The sequence below is a fragment of the Mustela putorius genome, unplaced genomic scaffold (assembly GCF_011764305.1).
Source record: "Mustela putorius furo isolate JIRA1106 unplaced genomic scaffold, ASM1176430v1.1 tig00537227_pilon_pilon_pilon, whole genome shotgun sequence".
NCBI lineage: Eukaryota > Metazoa > Chordata > Mammalia > Carnivora > Mustelidae > Mustela > Mustela putorius.
This window is the reverse complement of record NW_025422368.1, coordinates 4242714-4258686: the sequence shown is the minus strand read 5'-3', so window position 1 is coordinate 4258686 and position 15973 is coordinate 4242714. Positions and strand designations below refer to the sequence as shown.

General features: G+C 43.1%; 1 protein-coding gene across 6 annotated transcripts in view; it reads left to right on the top strand.

The window, feature by feature from the left end:
- Positions 1–15709, top strand: part of SLC4A8 (solute carrier family 4 member 8) — a 77692-nt gene extending 61983 nt beyond the window's left edge. For 4 of the 6 annotated variants that reach the window (XM_013046913.2, XM_004774717.3, XM_013046911.2 and 1 more), the window contains 4 exons: positions 1956–2093; positions 6776–6867; positions 8910–9005; positions 10359–15709. In XM_013046913.2, coding sequence (XP_012902367.1) covers positions 1956–2093; positions 6776–6867; positions 8910–9005; positions 10359–10371 — 339 coding nt within the window. In that variant the 3' untranslated portion in view covers positions 10372–15709. Of the gene's footprint in view, positions 1–1955; positions 2094–6775; positions 6868–8909; positions 9006–9712; positions 9780–10358 lie in introns of all 6 variants that reach the window. The other 2 variants (XR_006604703.1, XM_013046910.2) reach the window with 2 other exon arrangements.
- The last annotated feature ends 264 nt before the right edge of the window (positions 15710–15973 follow it).

Here is a 15973-nt window from a genome sequence, read left to right as displayed (position 1 = left end):
GCCCGTTTTCATGTGCTTATTGACTGTATATCTTAAGACCTGTCTGTTCAAGCCCTTGCCCATTTTTAAATCAGATTGTTTGTTTTTGGTTGTTGGTGTTGAGTTTCAGGAGTTCTCTATCATTCTGGATATTAACCCCTTATCAGTGGCGAGTCTTCTGGTCGGCTTTTGCAGGAGCAGCGTTATTTGTGGACCTTGAGGTGTGGGTGCACGTGTGAGGCAGCTTAGCCTCTTTATACTTCCGAGTCTATTGGTCTGTCTCCCTCCTTCCCTCCCTCCCTCCCTTCCTAACTTCCTTTCTCTTCTCTGTGTCTCATGACTCTGACACGGAGAGCATTCTTCATGTTCGCAATAATTTGCATGTTACTTCAGAGCAACAGAGATCCGGTTTAGAATTCATTGAGATCAGTGGGGAAAATAGAAAGCATTATAAAAACATAAGGTGATGTTATTAGTGCTAACAGCAGTATATGTAATGTCTGTACTCCATTATATAATGCAAATAAACATCTGAGATTGCTGTTAAAAAAAAAAAAAGAATTCATTGAGATCAGAAGTGCTTGGAGTGGTGGAAATGCACTGTTTTCAGCCGCTGGGAGAGGGGACAAAGTTGGCCCAGCACTGAGAAGTGACTGGGACATCCTCACCTCCTCTTGAACGGAAGCAGAGACTTTGGAAAAGGGAGTAGGGAAGCTCAGCTGTGTGTGGTACCGCAGATGACAAGGGGCTTCCTGCCACTAGGGTGAGGGCGAAATTCTTGCCACCAGACATCCTCCCAATCTCATCATCTCCTCCTGTTACCTTCTCCTCTCTGGCTTACCCTGGGTCACGAGGCTGTGGAGCATACTGTGGGCTGTTTGAAAGTGACCAAAGAGTGGGCCTCTAGGGTGAAAAGGCAGTGAGGGTAATGTTTGGTGCACATTTCAGGACTGTTTGGGAGAATATTCAAGGGTGAGGAAAACGGGGGTCGGGGGTGGTGCTCTTCTCCCTTCCTCTCTTACACGTGTACCTCCTGATAGATCTCTCAGTTTTGTCAGAGTTCATGTAGATTTCTGCATTTGGGTGTTATATTCAGGGGTTGACTGTTTGGTTAAATTAACAGCGAATGCCTGACAACCCCTTGGAAGGGACACTATTATTTTGGATTTATTGAGAGAGTAGTTGTGGACATGAGGGAGAAATGTGGTTGAACATAAGCCTGATTTGCCTCATTGCTGTCCAGCCACCAGACATAGCCGCTGAATACCAGTCACTCCAAGCTGGTCATTCTGGGTTATTATTAATTCCCCTTTGGCAAAAATGGCCTTTTATGGGGAAAAAAAAGTGGAGCAGCAGCTGAGGCAGCCTATCCTATGTATAGATGAGGAAATTAGCTGTCAGGTTTTAGGCAAGTTACTTTCTCTCCCTGGGCCTCAGTTTCGTCAATTACAAAGAGTGTCAGGCCAGTCCAGGGGGCAGAACCACAAAACACTAGCGATTCATGATGCAGGCATATAGCAAGGATTTTGTGGGGAAATGTAAAGGTGAAGGATCGGGGGGAATTCTGATGGTCCTTCAAAGTCCTTCCTGCCATGGTGAGGTGTGCTTGGGCTGGGCGTGCCTGGTCTTGCCATAGCTGGGCTCTGGCAAAAGCTCTCTCCCCTAGGACTGCCCTGCAGCCCTTCCTGCTGGTCCCACCACAGGAAAAGGCAACGCTGGGCCCTCTGAGGATGAGCGGTATCTCTTTTCAATGAAGGAATTAAGTCGGTTGCTCTCCAAGTTGTAGGGCTGTTATGACGATAGTTACATAAAATCCTATACAGAAAGCCCTCTCCTTAGTATCTGATACAAAGAAGGCACTCCATAATAGGCGACTATTATGATTACTCTGCATTTGCTTTTCCTTGAAATGTCCTAGTGTTTAACTCCAGGAAGGAAATGAACTCCTTTAATTCCCTTTCTTTATTTTTCTTCAGGTATTGGCATTGGTCTTTGTCAGGAAAGTCATGGATCTCTGTTTCTCTAAACGAGAGCTGAGCTGGTTAGATGACCTCATGCCTGAAAGTAAAAAGAAGAAGTTGGATGATGCCAAAAAGAAGGCCAAGGAGGAAGAGGTCATGGTTCTTGCACCAACTGTACATTTCGGGCAGCCTCAAGTTACAGAACATAGGAAGGGCCACAGGAGAAGTCAGCATGTCAGGAATCCCAAGGGTTGTATTCAGGAGTTGGGAAGATTACTCCAAAGGTGTTCTTAGCTGAGAATGGATGAAGGATTCTTGTCCCTATCTGTCCTTTATTTTTGGTCCCAATAATCAGGTCTTTTTTCCCTTTGTTTGTCTACAGTCTACTTAGAATATGAACATAGAGTCTGCTCTTATTATCAGATCTCATGGTTCGTGTTCTTCCAAAACGCCTAATTTGACAACCATACAAAACCTATCATTTGTTATGTACCTAATTGCAGATGGTGTCGAGGTTGGCACCATGCAAAGATAACTTGCACAGGACTTTCTGTCCTTCCTCATTTCCCTCAGCACTTAGCATCTGCTGTCCGCACAATGGACGCTCAATCAATGGTCTATGCATGCCAAGAATGGATGTGTAACAAAATGAAAATACCAGACCAAGAAATGAATGAGCCGGAAAGTGTTTCCAAATACAGTTAGTGCCTGAAATAGTATCCTTTGAAATATATTTTAAATGACGTTTTTCCTTAATATCTTGAATTTTTAAAAATCTTGTATTATTTTGTCCCAGTTCTATTGAGATATAATTGACCTATATAACACTGACATAATGATTTGCTATATGTATATATTGTGAAATGATCACAATAAGGTTTGTTAACACATTCATCACCTCACATAGTCACATTTTTTTTGTGATGAGAATTTTAAAAATTACTCTCTCAGCAATTTTCAAATACACAGTACAGCATTGTTAACTATAGTCATCATGCTGAACATTACGTCCCCAGAATTTATTTATCTTATAACTGAAAGTTTGTATCCTTTGACTACCTTCACCCATTTCCCCCACCCCCAGCAACAACCAATCTGTTCTCTCGATTCTAGAACTTCAGATGTTTCTTAGGTTCCACAAATAAATGAGATCACATAGTGTTTATCTTTCTCTGTCAGACTTATTTCTCTTAGCTTAATGTCTTAAGTTTCATTCATGTTGTTGCAAATGGCAAGATTTCCTTCTTTTTTTATGGCCACATGATATTCAATTCAATTCAATTGTGTATATATAAACACACAATATATATTACCTTTTCTTTGTCCATTCATCACCTGATGGACTCTTAGGTTGTTTCCATGTCTTGGCTATGGTAACTAATGCTGCAGAGAGCATGGGGGTGTGGAGAGCTCTTTGAGATGGTAATTTCACTTTCCGTTGGATATATGCCCAGTATAGTGCAGTGGCTGGATCGTACGGTAGTTCTGTTTTTTAACTTTTGGAGACCTCCATGTTGTTTTCCAGAGTAGCTGTACCAATTTGCATTTCCACCAGGAGTACAACAGAGTTCCCCTTTTCTCTGCATTCTTGCCAGCACTTACCTCTTCTCTTTTTGGTAATAGCCACTCTGATTGTGTGGGATGTTATCTCATTGTGGTTTTGATTTAAATTTCACTAATTATTAGTGATGTTGAACACCTTTTCATGTATCTTCCAGCCATTTGTATATCTTCTTTGGAAAAATGGCTGTTTTAAAATTGGATGATGATGATGATTGCTGTTGAGTTATATGGATCGCTTATATATTTTGGTTATTAACTACTTACCAGAGATGTGGTTTACAGATATTTCCTCCTATTCCATAGTTTCCCTTTTCATTTTGTTGCTTATTTCTTTTGCTGTGCAGAAGCTTTTTAGTTTGATACCATCCCACTTGTTTATTTTTGCTTTTGTTGCTTGTGGTTTTGGTGTCATATCCACAAAATCACCGCCAAGAACAATGTCAAAGGACGTTTCCCCTATATTTTCTTCTAAGAGTTTTCGTGTTTCAGGTTTTATATTCACGTCTAATAACATTTCGAGGTGATTTTTGTGAATGGTGTCAGATGGAGTTCCGGTTTCATTCTTTTGCTTGCGAATATCCAGTTTTCCCAGCGACATTTTTTGAAGAGACTATCCTTTCTCCACTGAATATTCTTGGCTCCCTTGTCAAATATTAGTTAACCATATACGCTTGGGCATATTTCTGGGCTTCTAAGTCTGTCACATGTGTCTTTTTTCTATTATTAAATGAGTTTTAACAATTATAAGCACAAAAACATTGGAGGAAAACTTTAAATAGAAGATTGATAGAAATCACTACATAAAATGTAAAGTTTTCAAGTGTCCAAAGACTCTATAAACAAAATTTAAAAATCATATATACATATGTGCATGTGTGTGAACGCACACAGAAGCATACTTCATTTGATTGTGCTTCCCTTTATTGTACTTCATAAATATTATATCCTTTACAAAGTGAAGATTTGTGGCAACCCTGTGTCAAGTGAATCTGTCAGCACCATTTTCCCAGAAGCACTGGCTTTCTTTGTGTCTCTGTGTCATCCTTTGACAACTCTGGCAATATTTCAAGCTTTTTCATTATTACTTGTTATGGTGATTTGTGATTAGAGTTTATGATTCATTGAAAGCTCAAGTGATAGCATTTTCTAGCAATAGGGCATGTTTTAATTAAGGCATGTACATTGTTTTAAATCTAATGCTCTTTTAGACACTAAACAGACTAGAGTATAGCGTAAACAGAACTTTGATATGCACTGGGAAGCCAAAAAATTCATTTGACTTGCCTTATTGTGACAGTCTGGAACCAAACCCGTAATGTCTCCAAGGTATGCCTATACGTTCGTACACACATACATACATACATACATTTATTTACTGATTTATATAAAATTTTAGGTAGTGATATGTTTGAAGAATAACACAAGGAGTGAGGGAGTTACTTTATTTAGGGTGATCCAGGGATGACTGGAAGGAGACATCTTATCCGAAATCTGGATAAAGTGAGGGCAAGTCATGAGACTATCTGGGAGTCGGAACATTCCAGGCCTGGGGCACAGCAAGGGCCAAGGTTTTGAAGCAGAAATGAGCTTGGTGTTGTTAAAGAACATGAGAAAGCCAGAGAGCCTGGAAGGGAGAGAGGTGGTGAGAGACTAGTCAGCAGTCTGTGGCTGTGGTTTAGGCAAGAGGTGGAGGCGGTCGAGGCTAAGGGAGAGGATCGGAGACTTCCTCTGAAGAGCAAGTAGACAGGTTTTGCTAATGCAGAATGGGCATAGGTGAAAGAGAGGAATCAAGGGTGAGTCTTAGATTTTTGGAGTGAACAATTGGATGAGTAGTTGTGCTGTTTAGTAAGCAGTTTTGGGAAGGAGACTCAAAGCATCTCTTTTGGATGTTAATTTGGGGATGGGTGGTAAACATACTCCTTATTTTCCAGAATTTCTCAAGTAAACATGTATTTGTGAATACATGTTTTACTTTATAAAGTTATTTTGAAGACTAATTGAAAGAAAAATAATGAAGACTTCACCCCAAAATTTCATATCAGCATCCAATATTTATGTTCATTACTTTATGTTCTCTTTAAGTCCCTAACATAGTTTTCGTACAAGTGTAGTAATTGTTTATTTGAGGGGCAGGTATTTTTCTTCTGATTTTCCCCCTCAATTTGATTTCATAAGACACTTTCGTATTTCTATATGTCTATATAATAAAAAATCATATTTATTGTTTTAATGACTGCATAATATTCTATAGTGTTTTCTCATAATTAATTTAAACTTCCTTTTTAAAATTTATAGTTGTTTTAGGATTTATTACTAATATACTACTTTAAACATCTTTGTACATACTCTTTTTCTGTAATTGTTTTCTTTAACTTGAGAGAATTTTCTTTCTTTTTTTTTTTTTTTTTAAGATTTTATTTATTTATTTGACAGAGAGAGATCACAAGTAGGCAGAGAGGCAGGAAGAGAGAGAGAGGAGGAAACAGGCTCCCTGCTGAGCAGAGAGCCCGATGCAGGACTCGATCCCAGGCTCCTGGGATCATGACCTGAGCCGAAGGCAGCGGCTTAACCCACTGAACCACCCAGGCGCCCCTATTATCATTATTTTTAACAATCTGTTTGTTTGAATCAGGACCCAAGTAAGACCTATATATTACAATGGTTGATTTTTTTTTTTAGGAGTTTTTATTTGTTTATTTGATAGATCACAAGTAGGCAGAGAGGCAGGCAGAGAGAGAAAGGAGGAAGCAGGCTCTCTGCTCAGGAGACAGCCTGATGTGGGGCTTGATCCCAGGACCCTGGGATCATGACCTGATCCGAAGGCAGAGGCTTTAACCCACTGAGCCACCCAGGCACCCTGGTTGATACGTTTCTTAAATCTCTTCAGGGTTCCCTTTGTATCTTTTTTTTTTTTCTTTTTGTTGAAGAAACTAAGTCTGTGACCTGTAGGATTTTCCACCATTTAGATTTTACTGTGTCCCTTGGTGTCACTTAACACATGTTCTTCTGTCCTCTATATTTCTAGTAAATTGGTAGTTGGCTCTAGAGTTTTATTCAGATTCATTTTCTTTCTTTAAAAAAAAAATACTATTCCATAGATACAAAGATCTGGTTGTCTTTTTTGGCGATGAGCCAAACCTATGCAAGAACATAAGTGCACTCTTTCAAAATAAATGTGAGAGGAATTAGGTAGAAATTGTGGGGAGAGATGGGTGGTGTAGACTCACGGTTTTACATGGTCTAAGATAGAATAATGTGTTCTTCTCTTGCAGGAGGCTGAGAAAATGTTAGAAATCGGGGGAGACAAGTTCCCCTTGGAGAGCAGGAAGTTACTAAGTAGTCCTGGAAAGAACAGCAGCTTCAGGTAAAAAAAACTCCCTGCACACCAGGGAGATTACTGTTTCGGTTATTCTGTAAACATGTAGCGTTGTGGTGGGGGGTGGTCACAAACACAGCTGCTGGCATGAAGAGCTAACATTCAGCCTTCCGGCTCCAATCTGGGAAAATACCTTTACCTTCCATGGTTTCCTGAGCACCTGCTATGAGCCAGGCACCACACCAGGTGCCAGGAATCACAAGAACGGAGGTAAGGCAGCCTATGTACTGAGCGCCTTCTCTGTGCTAGGAAGGTGTTAGAAGCTTGATTTAGGTAGTCTTCTTTAATGTTTACAATAACTCTCTGATATAAGTCTCATTATCCGTGTTTGTACAATGAGAAAACTGAGGCTTGGAGGGTTTTAGGTAATTTGCCCAAGGTCACAATGCTTCTAAGTAGGAAGTTTAAGAGTTGGCCCTAGTCTTTGTATTCTTCAGGTCAGCGCTCCCTCTCCTTTCTCTGCCATTTTCCAGAGATGACTAGGATATGGCCTTTGTTTCCAGAGGGTCTCAGCTTGGGGGTGTAGAATTCGAATGCTTGGGCCAGACTTTGGGGAAGGGACGAGGCAGCCCCTCCAGTTTGATTTCATGGCATCTGGGGGCCTAGGAGCCAAGTGAGAACTGAACTTGGGTTCCCCAAATTCCTTACTTCTGCCACTGATCTTGGCCACCTCCGGCAAAGATACTGCTCACCACAGATCACAGGACGCTGAATTGGTCCATTTGTGGCTTCGGTGCCAGCATTTTGTTTCCACTGAGGAAGAAGTACACATAAGCTGGAAGAAGCCCAGAGGCTGAGACGGGGGAGAAAAGGAAGAGAGAGGGGGTCTGGATCATCTAGACCCTGGATAATTATTGCCGAATCATTGAATCGATAGTGGTTTATACTGAGGGGAAATGAAGGCCATCTTTGGTATTTTAAAAAATTAGATTGATTTATTTTGATAAATAAAAATACATACTTAAGGAGCACAATGTGATGTTTTGAATATAGGTACATATTGTGAGATGATGGTTACAGTCAAACTAATACCATATTTGTTACCTCCTATAGCTACTGTTCTTTTTTTGTGTGGTGAGAACACTTGAGATCTACTTTCTTAGCAGACTTAAAGTGTACAATATATTACTGTTAGCTGTGGTCATGCTGTTTATACATCTTGAGAACATATTCATCTTACAACAACAAGTTTGTAATCTTTGATCCACATCTCCCCTTTTCCCCCACCCCCCAGCCTCTGTTCCTATGAGTTTGACTTTTTGTGTGTGACTGACCCCAAAGAAATGGAATCTTTGGACCTTAATAAGCTGTCTACAAGTTGTCAAGGAAGTAGCCGCAGGCTTTGAATTCTCTGGCAGCAAAGTAGGAGCAATGTTCCCTTTCTACTAGGATGCTGCCTCCTTTTCCGGCCTTTTAAAATGAGACTTTCTGGCTGGTAGAAAATTTCCCAGTCCTCTGGGGTGCTAGGAGACCAACCAAGGACTGGATTCAAGGCCTTGACTCTCCACTTACTGATGTTTGACCTTGGTGATCACTTAGCTCTGGGAGCCTTGGGTTCTGCCCTTTCAAAATGAGGATGTGAATAACCCCTGATTTGGTAGTTAAGATCATAGATTGTACGCATTCTTTATAAACTACAAATGGAAACCATTGGCTATGTAAGTGAGAAAACACATGAAGAATGCTTCTGAGCACCATGCCTGGCACATGGTGAGCCTGGCACTGGGGAACACTCAGTAGGTGGTAGCTCCCTAAGCTGTCACCAGCACCCACAGAGGGGCCTTTGAAGGGGCACAATTGTGGGGGCAGAGCTGCCCACACTTGGCACCCCAGCCCCATCCTCAGCTGCCCCTCACGGGCCACCTCACCTCACTACACTCCAACCACCTGGCTCCTGGCACTGCCGAGAGCTGTCAGCTGAGGTCCCTCAGACTGACTCTCTCCCGTCCGGTGGCCTGGTGATCGTTACAGATGGAGATGTGTCTTATATTTGCATGTCCTCCATTTACTGTCCTGAGCATTGATTTCAGATGTGACCCCTCTGAGATTAACATATCTGATGAGATGCCGAAAACCACGGTCTGGAAAGCTCTCAGTATGAACTCTGGCAATACAAAGGAAAAGAGGTAAAGAAGAATATAATTGCTGATTTTTATTTATTTCTGGCTTTTAAAAATAGCAATCATGTTGACAGTGAAATATATCATAGTTGCAAAATTGAATTGTCTAAAAAATATCACTTCTGGGACTGCTGCTAACCCCATGAGACTTGCTAGAAGCCTAAGAAAAGGAAAACAGGTTTTCTAACTATTTGAACAGATGTGCAGTCTGGAGCTGCCCATTTACACAGCCCCAAAGTCAGGATGGGATTATCTGGGAATGTAAATTTGCTTTATCTATTTAGTCACCTTAATCCTCTTTCTAAAAGTTCCCATTTCAGGGGTACCTGGGTGGCTCAGTGTGTTAAAGCTAACCTTCCAACTCTATAGATTTCAGCTCAGGTCATGAGCTCAGAGTGGTGAGGTCAGCTCCACATAGCCCGGAGAACCTGTTTAGGACTGATTCTCTCCCTCTCCCTCTGCCTGTCCCCCAGCTCATGCATGTACTCTCTCTTTCAAAGAAAAGAACCATTAAAAGTACCCATTTCAAAATCTCCCTGGTTACTGGAACTGTGCAAACTGGAAAATGGCTAAAATGTACAGAGAGTGTCAATAGTATTGATACAGACGTTTAACTCATTCCATAATGAGAATTATTGTGAAGAAAAGGTTTTGAAATATTATCACAGTTTTCTTATTTGAGAAACGAAATTCTGTATATCATTTGCCAATAGATAGATCAATTTTCATCAGGTTACTGAAGAAAATGGAAGGACTTGAGGCATCTTTGCCTTCACGGAGGTAGGCTATGCTCCCAAATTACTTGAATAATTTAGTCCAAACACCACTTTAATTTAAGAAGTCAGAAAACTAAAAGCAAAATCTTAAGTCTATACTAAAGGCAACTTTTCTAGTTAAGGAAAAAAAGCAGTAGTCTAGGAATTAGGGTACTTGGTCTAGCCATTCATTCCTTGTATAGACTGGCAGGCCGTTGTTTCTGGGACTCAGTTTATTCAGCATTAAAATGGGGATAATAATGACTGACTGCCTCACTCAAACGAGTGTTCTGAGGAGGAGCTGAAGTACTTTGAAAAGTCACCAGTGGGTGGTAGTGGTAGGCTCTTTCTTCATCGAATGGGTTAAAATAAATCTGTGCTGAATGTGAGTGAAATATAGAATCTTGTTTCCTTCAGAGGAAAATCCAGGCAGCTGTCGAAATGTATAACGCACGTGGTTATTTTTAGTCGAGAACTAGTCTACTTGTAAATGAACTTAAAATATAGCCAGATCCAAATTGTGGTGACATCTTCAAAGTATTGTGTTAAAAGCAGGAATGAATCATGTGTTCCCTTTTTGTCTAATTGTAACACTTTTATTCAGTCTCTTCAACTAAAAGTCTTTGCTGGGAAGGAAGATTTGGGCTGTGAGGTGCCTCAGGGAAGTTATGGTTACAGAGAAGATGGTGAGTCTCTCAGAGAAGAAGCAAGACCAAGTCTGGCCTGTCCGCCATCACGTCAAAGCCATGCTGAAGCATCCAATTACCCGTGCTGTGCGCTGGAGGGCAGCCAGCCATCCCCATACCAGCAGCCCATCACCAGAGGTGAACGGGGAAGCAGAAGACCACCTCTTGCTGGTACTTCTCTTCTTCCTTTCTCTTTCTCTTCAGAACTGCCACCCATGAAGACCCAGCTTCCCATCTTCCAGACATTTTCTCTGAAACTCTCTGCTGGCCTGCAGAGCCATATGGATCCACCCTGCCCCTGAGGATTCCTTCGATGAGCTCCCTCTTCCTGAAGGATGGGGCCGGGGAGTCAGAGGAGAGCAGAGAGAAAAGGGAAGGCTCTCCAGTCCCGTAGAATCCGCAGGCTCTGAGGCAGCCCTGGGCCTTCGTTTGATGCCTCCTCTGGGGGAGGCTGGTCATCCCCAGAGGCTGTCAGGGATGTCCGCCACTAGGAGGATCAGTGACCTGGGCATTGGCAGGGCTCACCACCACAGCCAGAAGATGCCTCTGCCCCAGACACGTCTGTGTCACTTCCTAGCAGCAGCCTACATAACTCGGCAAGAACCGTGGGTGATGACAGGGCCACGAGGGACACTGGAGTTGTTCAGCTCAGACAGGAGAAAGCTTGGGGGGAAGATCAGCAATGATAAGTGAGGACAAGTAGCTTCTCTTGGTTTCATTGAGGATGGACTAAGAGAACGAGCTTCAGTTGTTCCAGAAGGAGTTGGTTTAGACACCAGGAAGGGCTTCCTAGCCTGAAGATTTGTCCTAGTGTCTGCTTTCTAGACATCTGAGAAAGGTTCGATAATAGTTGTTTGTGAGTAGAAAGGGAGATAGGGTGTTTTTATTGGACATGTGGAAACATCCATATTTTGCTGCTGTCTCTTAAGGATACATTCTGATTCTACTCCAGGAGAGATCCAAATGCTTACGTAATGTCTCCTTAGCTGCCTTAGTAGCAAACCATCCTCAACTCAATGGACCCAAACCACCTTCAACCGGGTGGTTTCTTCATCATTGTGAATTTCTTTTGATTGACAAGTGTTTTGGCTCTCAGATGTAAAAAGCCACACTGGGAAATGAACCATAAGTGGTGAAATTAATTTTGGTATTTAGTTGAAAACTATATTTATAGTTTTTTCTCTTCTCTAATGTGATGAATATCAAGTGCGTCTAGGTTTTCCTTTCTTTTGTGCGCAGAATGTGACAAGTCAGCGTGTTGGTACCCAGGGAATTCGATCACATCAGTTTTCCATCTTGGAAAATCTTCGTTCAGTGGTATGTTCCTACGGGTTGCTCTCCTTTTGTAGGTGAAGAGTTGGTGACAAAACTTTGTGGAATTTTGCATTCCTTCGACTCTTAAAATAAATCAGTGTAGTCTAGTCTTACTCTGAAGTCCTTTGAAATTGAAGGAATCCTGCATTTCTTTAACATTGCCCCATCCCCCAGAACCATGCCTATTTCAATACGCAGACGATTGTCAGACTACTGAACAGCTGGCACAGGATGGACGCCAACCACTCAGAACGGATGCCGGCTGTAAACAAGCAGGTATGCGTGGCGTAGCCGCTGCCTGTGGGCTGGGCGCCATGTTGCTTTCAAACGTTAAAACCACATTCCTTGAAATTGTGGTATTGTTCCTGGCTTGCCTGATTTCTGCTCACAAGGCTGTTTCAGGGATAGCCTTGGCTTCCCTTTATATGGTGCAGACAGGAACAGGCACGCATCTTTGAACTATATGGGCATTAAAATCTCTGTGAGCCAAAGCTTCACATTTTATCACTTTGGGCGAAATGTAATGATTGTACCCATTTACCTACTTAATGTAGAAAAATCAAAAGGCAACCTGTCAGCGGGAAAAGCTTTCCTGCTGACTTGCCCTGTCTCTCTTCAGCTGCTTCCTTGAGCTTGCCTCTTTCTTCGTCTTCCTTGTTCCCTGAGAGCACTCCTGCTTTCCTCTTCCAACCTGCCCCTCCTATCATTTCTGGCCATCACTGTAGAGACAGGTTGGTGACTGCTTCTCCTGTTCCCCGAGCCTCAGCACAGCTGTGAGGAATGTGGCGCAGAAAAGCCTATTGTACAACAAGTTAGGTGACAACATCACTCAGAAAAATCTCCTAATGATCGGTGTCTCCTGATGCCTTATATACACTAGGCCTCTCGCGAACAGAAAACCTGTCCTTGTTAACTGTGTGCAGTCAATCACTGGACCACGTGTATACATCTGGTCCTTCTAGAACCAGACCCTCCAGGTTCCTGCGCCATAGGAATGTTATTTACTTTGGAAGCCCGTGCCAATCCGTTAAGGCCATTACGTCTTTTCTCAAACAGTAGCGAGCCTCGTTTCTGCTGCATCACTGTGGTGGAAACCATTCCCTACTCTTCTTGTCTCTCTTTTCCCAACTCCCACCAAATGCTCAACCCCAGTCCTACCCGAATGCTTCCTTGCTCACGGCTGGTGGCCATGGTGGCAGAAGCAAGCTGGGCAGTGTTTGGGGTAGGGAACTGTGAGTGGAGGTGAATATGAGTGTGTGTGTGTGTGCATGTATGATCATCGACAAATGCAAGTGTGTCCATAGATGTCCTTGCTGCTATTAAGTAGCTTTGTGTACCTAAGCTGGGGGGACATTAAAAAATACCATCGTTCTCCTAACTAGGGTTTCTCAGAGTTCTCTGATAGAATAGCTTGACGACAAATATAGGCAGATTAGTCTATAGGAAAAGGTGTTTAAACTCGATGTTAAGAAGAAACTGACTTAGGGGTAGAGATTGTGGGAATGTTGGCAGGCCAGTGCCCTGACGGGCTGGTTGCGTCAAGGTAGGAAGGGAAGGAGGCCAGGAGGTTAAGAAAGTGATAGTAGGTGAAAAGCTGGTTCTAGTGGTAAGAGTGGGCGTTGTGGGGTGGTTGGGTTACTTCTAGCTCATGACCTTGAGGGGAAGGGTTGGTCCAGAGAGAAGGGGGAGACCAGCGGTATGCCATGAACTTGCCAGATCTGTTCAGTTGCGTAAAACCCAGACTAGCCCTTTGTGACGATATGATTTTCAACTTCTGATGATGGGATCATCAGGAGATCTGGTCTTTACGCGTACGGCTCCTGTCTGCACCTCCTTAGTTATAGAAATTTGCCTTTGGAATAGAGAAGTAAGGAACCATTTATTGCAAAAGATGACATGAATAGTTGCTCTTTCTCTTTGTTTGGGATGCAACTGGCTTTTAAACTAGTCATAAATGTTTGATAAAAATCTGGTAAATGCTCAAAAGTCTCAGGCGGGGCTGACATCTCAGGCTATGACAGCTGTGACTTTCAAGAGGTCTCTGATTTTAGGAATCTGTGCTTTCTGGTCATCCAAAGAAGATAATTCCCACTTTTACTTAATTTTCGACTTACTCATATCTCTAGACTTCCCTCTTAGTGGAGAAATCAGCAGTTCTTCCTGCATCTTCTCTATCGACTTCACTGTCCATGTCCTGAGCTCTACGTTTTCCTGAAACATAGGAGAAGGTGTGACTCCTGGGCACCCGGCTTTCCTTTTAATTGGCATCAGAAGTCCCATCCACTCTGTTCTCTCTGCTACTGTATCAGCTTCTCTAAATGTCTTCTTCTGCAACAGTATTTGCACCTCTTCCTAGGACTTTAAAGCAATCTTTCTATTTGTCACCGCATTTTTTCAGACTTCTCAGGTTTCCAAACCACATCCTGGCAGGACATTCAGGAACCCTGCATTGAATGTTCTCGGCCTTCCTGACTTTCTTTGGGTTGCAGCTGTCAGACCTGCATGACGTAAAAATCCTTCCTGCGGGCCCCGACCGGCCAAATGAGACCTCCTCCAAGTTCCGCCCCTTTAACTGACTCAGCTTCCTCCGGCAGTCTTTCTTCTCCTTTCTGCCTGGCCTTTCACGTTCTCCTCAGAGAGCTGACTGTTCTTGGTCAGGGGTCCTCAAAATTACCACCAGTCAGGGGTGGTGAGAGGGGTGAGGAGGATGGACCGTTCTGGGGCTCCTTGGGAAGGGGACTTTTTGGTGATTATTCCTGACTTGGTGTGAGGGACTAAGGATTCTTGAAATACTGAAATATTGAAATCTTGAAATAAGCTGGGACTTAGTCCCCAGCTCATCCATCTTTCAGGGTCATCAGGAAAAGAGACCCCAAAAGCAAATCAAAGTGCTTTTTCTATCAAACCCGTTCTTTTAGGTTCTTTTGATTTGGTGCCCTTGTTCTCGTACCTTAATCGTAGAGAATGGGCGGTTGACTCAGTTAACACTTCTTTACTGGAAAGGAGGCTAATTTTCATAACCGAAAGAGGTGTGAAGGGTCCATATCCCTGCGTGAAGCATGAGAAAGGGAAAGGAGCGTTATGTGGATCTCTTCAACAGGAAAAGTCAGAAAGCAGAATGATTCATCCACAGGCATAATTCCTTTAGGACATTCTGTGCTCAAAGGGAATGGAATGGTTTCTGATCTTCTGAAAAGAAAAGATAGCATTTTTCTTAAGCCTAACCCACTTTCAGCGTTGGAGAACACAGAACTTTTTCTTCTAGCTGATGGCATTGACATTTCCTGAGAGAGACAGACCCCCCCTCCTTCGGGGCACTCTTCCACGCCCCACAGACATCAGCAGATCTTGGGCTTCTCTTAGCAGGTTCGCGACTGATGCCAGCGGGCAGGTTCTCACACACGCAACAATGTAGGAGACAGAAGTACCAAACTGAATGTGCAATTACTCCGTTTGCAAAAGAGGCCAAAACCCTCCTCCCCACTCCTTCCTCCCATATTCACTCCTCCAAGATGATAAGCCTCCCTCACGTGGATCTGTGTCCATCTATGTGATTGGTGAGCTATGGCTGCCCGAAGCTAAAGGTGTCAGGTGGAGAGCAGAACACCTTCCCACAGAAGGGGGCAGCTTGAGGTGCTGGTACATTTCCCTGGTTTTCTATGTTCTTCTTTCTAGTAGGTCTCATGTAGAGATAGAGATATTTTTGTTTTAGAGATTCCAAAATATATATTTTTAGTGTAAGAAATGTACCCTCTCCACACTTCACGGTGTAAATAGAACCGAAAACAAACGTGTTGTGAGAATCCCATAGCTATCTGTGGTAGGAACAGGACCCTCTCCCTTGCCACCGAGTCTCACGGTCCGCATCTGCGAACCAGGGGAGGTGACTGAGGCGCCTCTGCCTGCCCAGACCTTCCTGTGCTCAAGGGGACAAATAAAGTCTGTGTAAACTGTTCACACCTGTGGTATTTTTTGAGCTTGAACCCAGGGGCCGAGCCAATGCGGATCAGCTTCAGAACATGGAAGAAGAGTGAAGAGGAGTCATGAAGACTGTTGGGAGGAGGAGTGGGCTGTCCGCTGGGCTTGCCCTGAGAGGGGCACGTGTGCTGCGCTGCACAGTCCTTGCCAAAGAGAGGGACTGCATAGATGTCTGTCTGGGTGGGGGTTCAGGACAGCAGGAAAAGAGCCCATTTTGGAGATACAACCAGACTATTGAGAG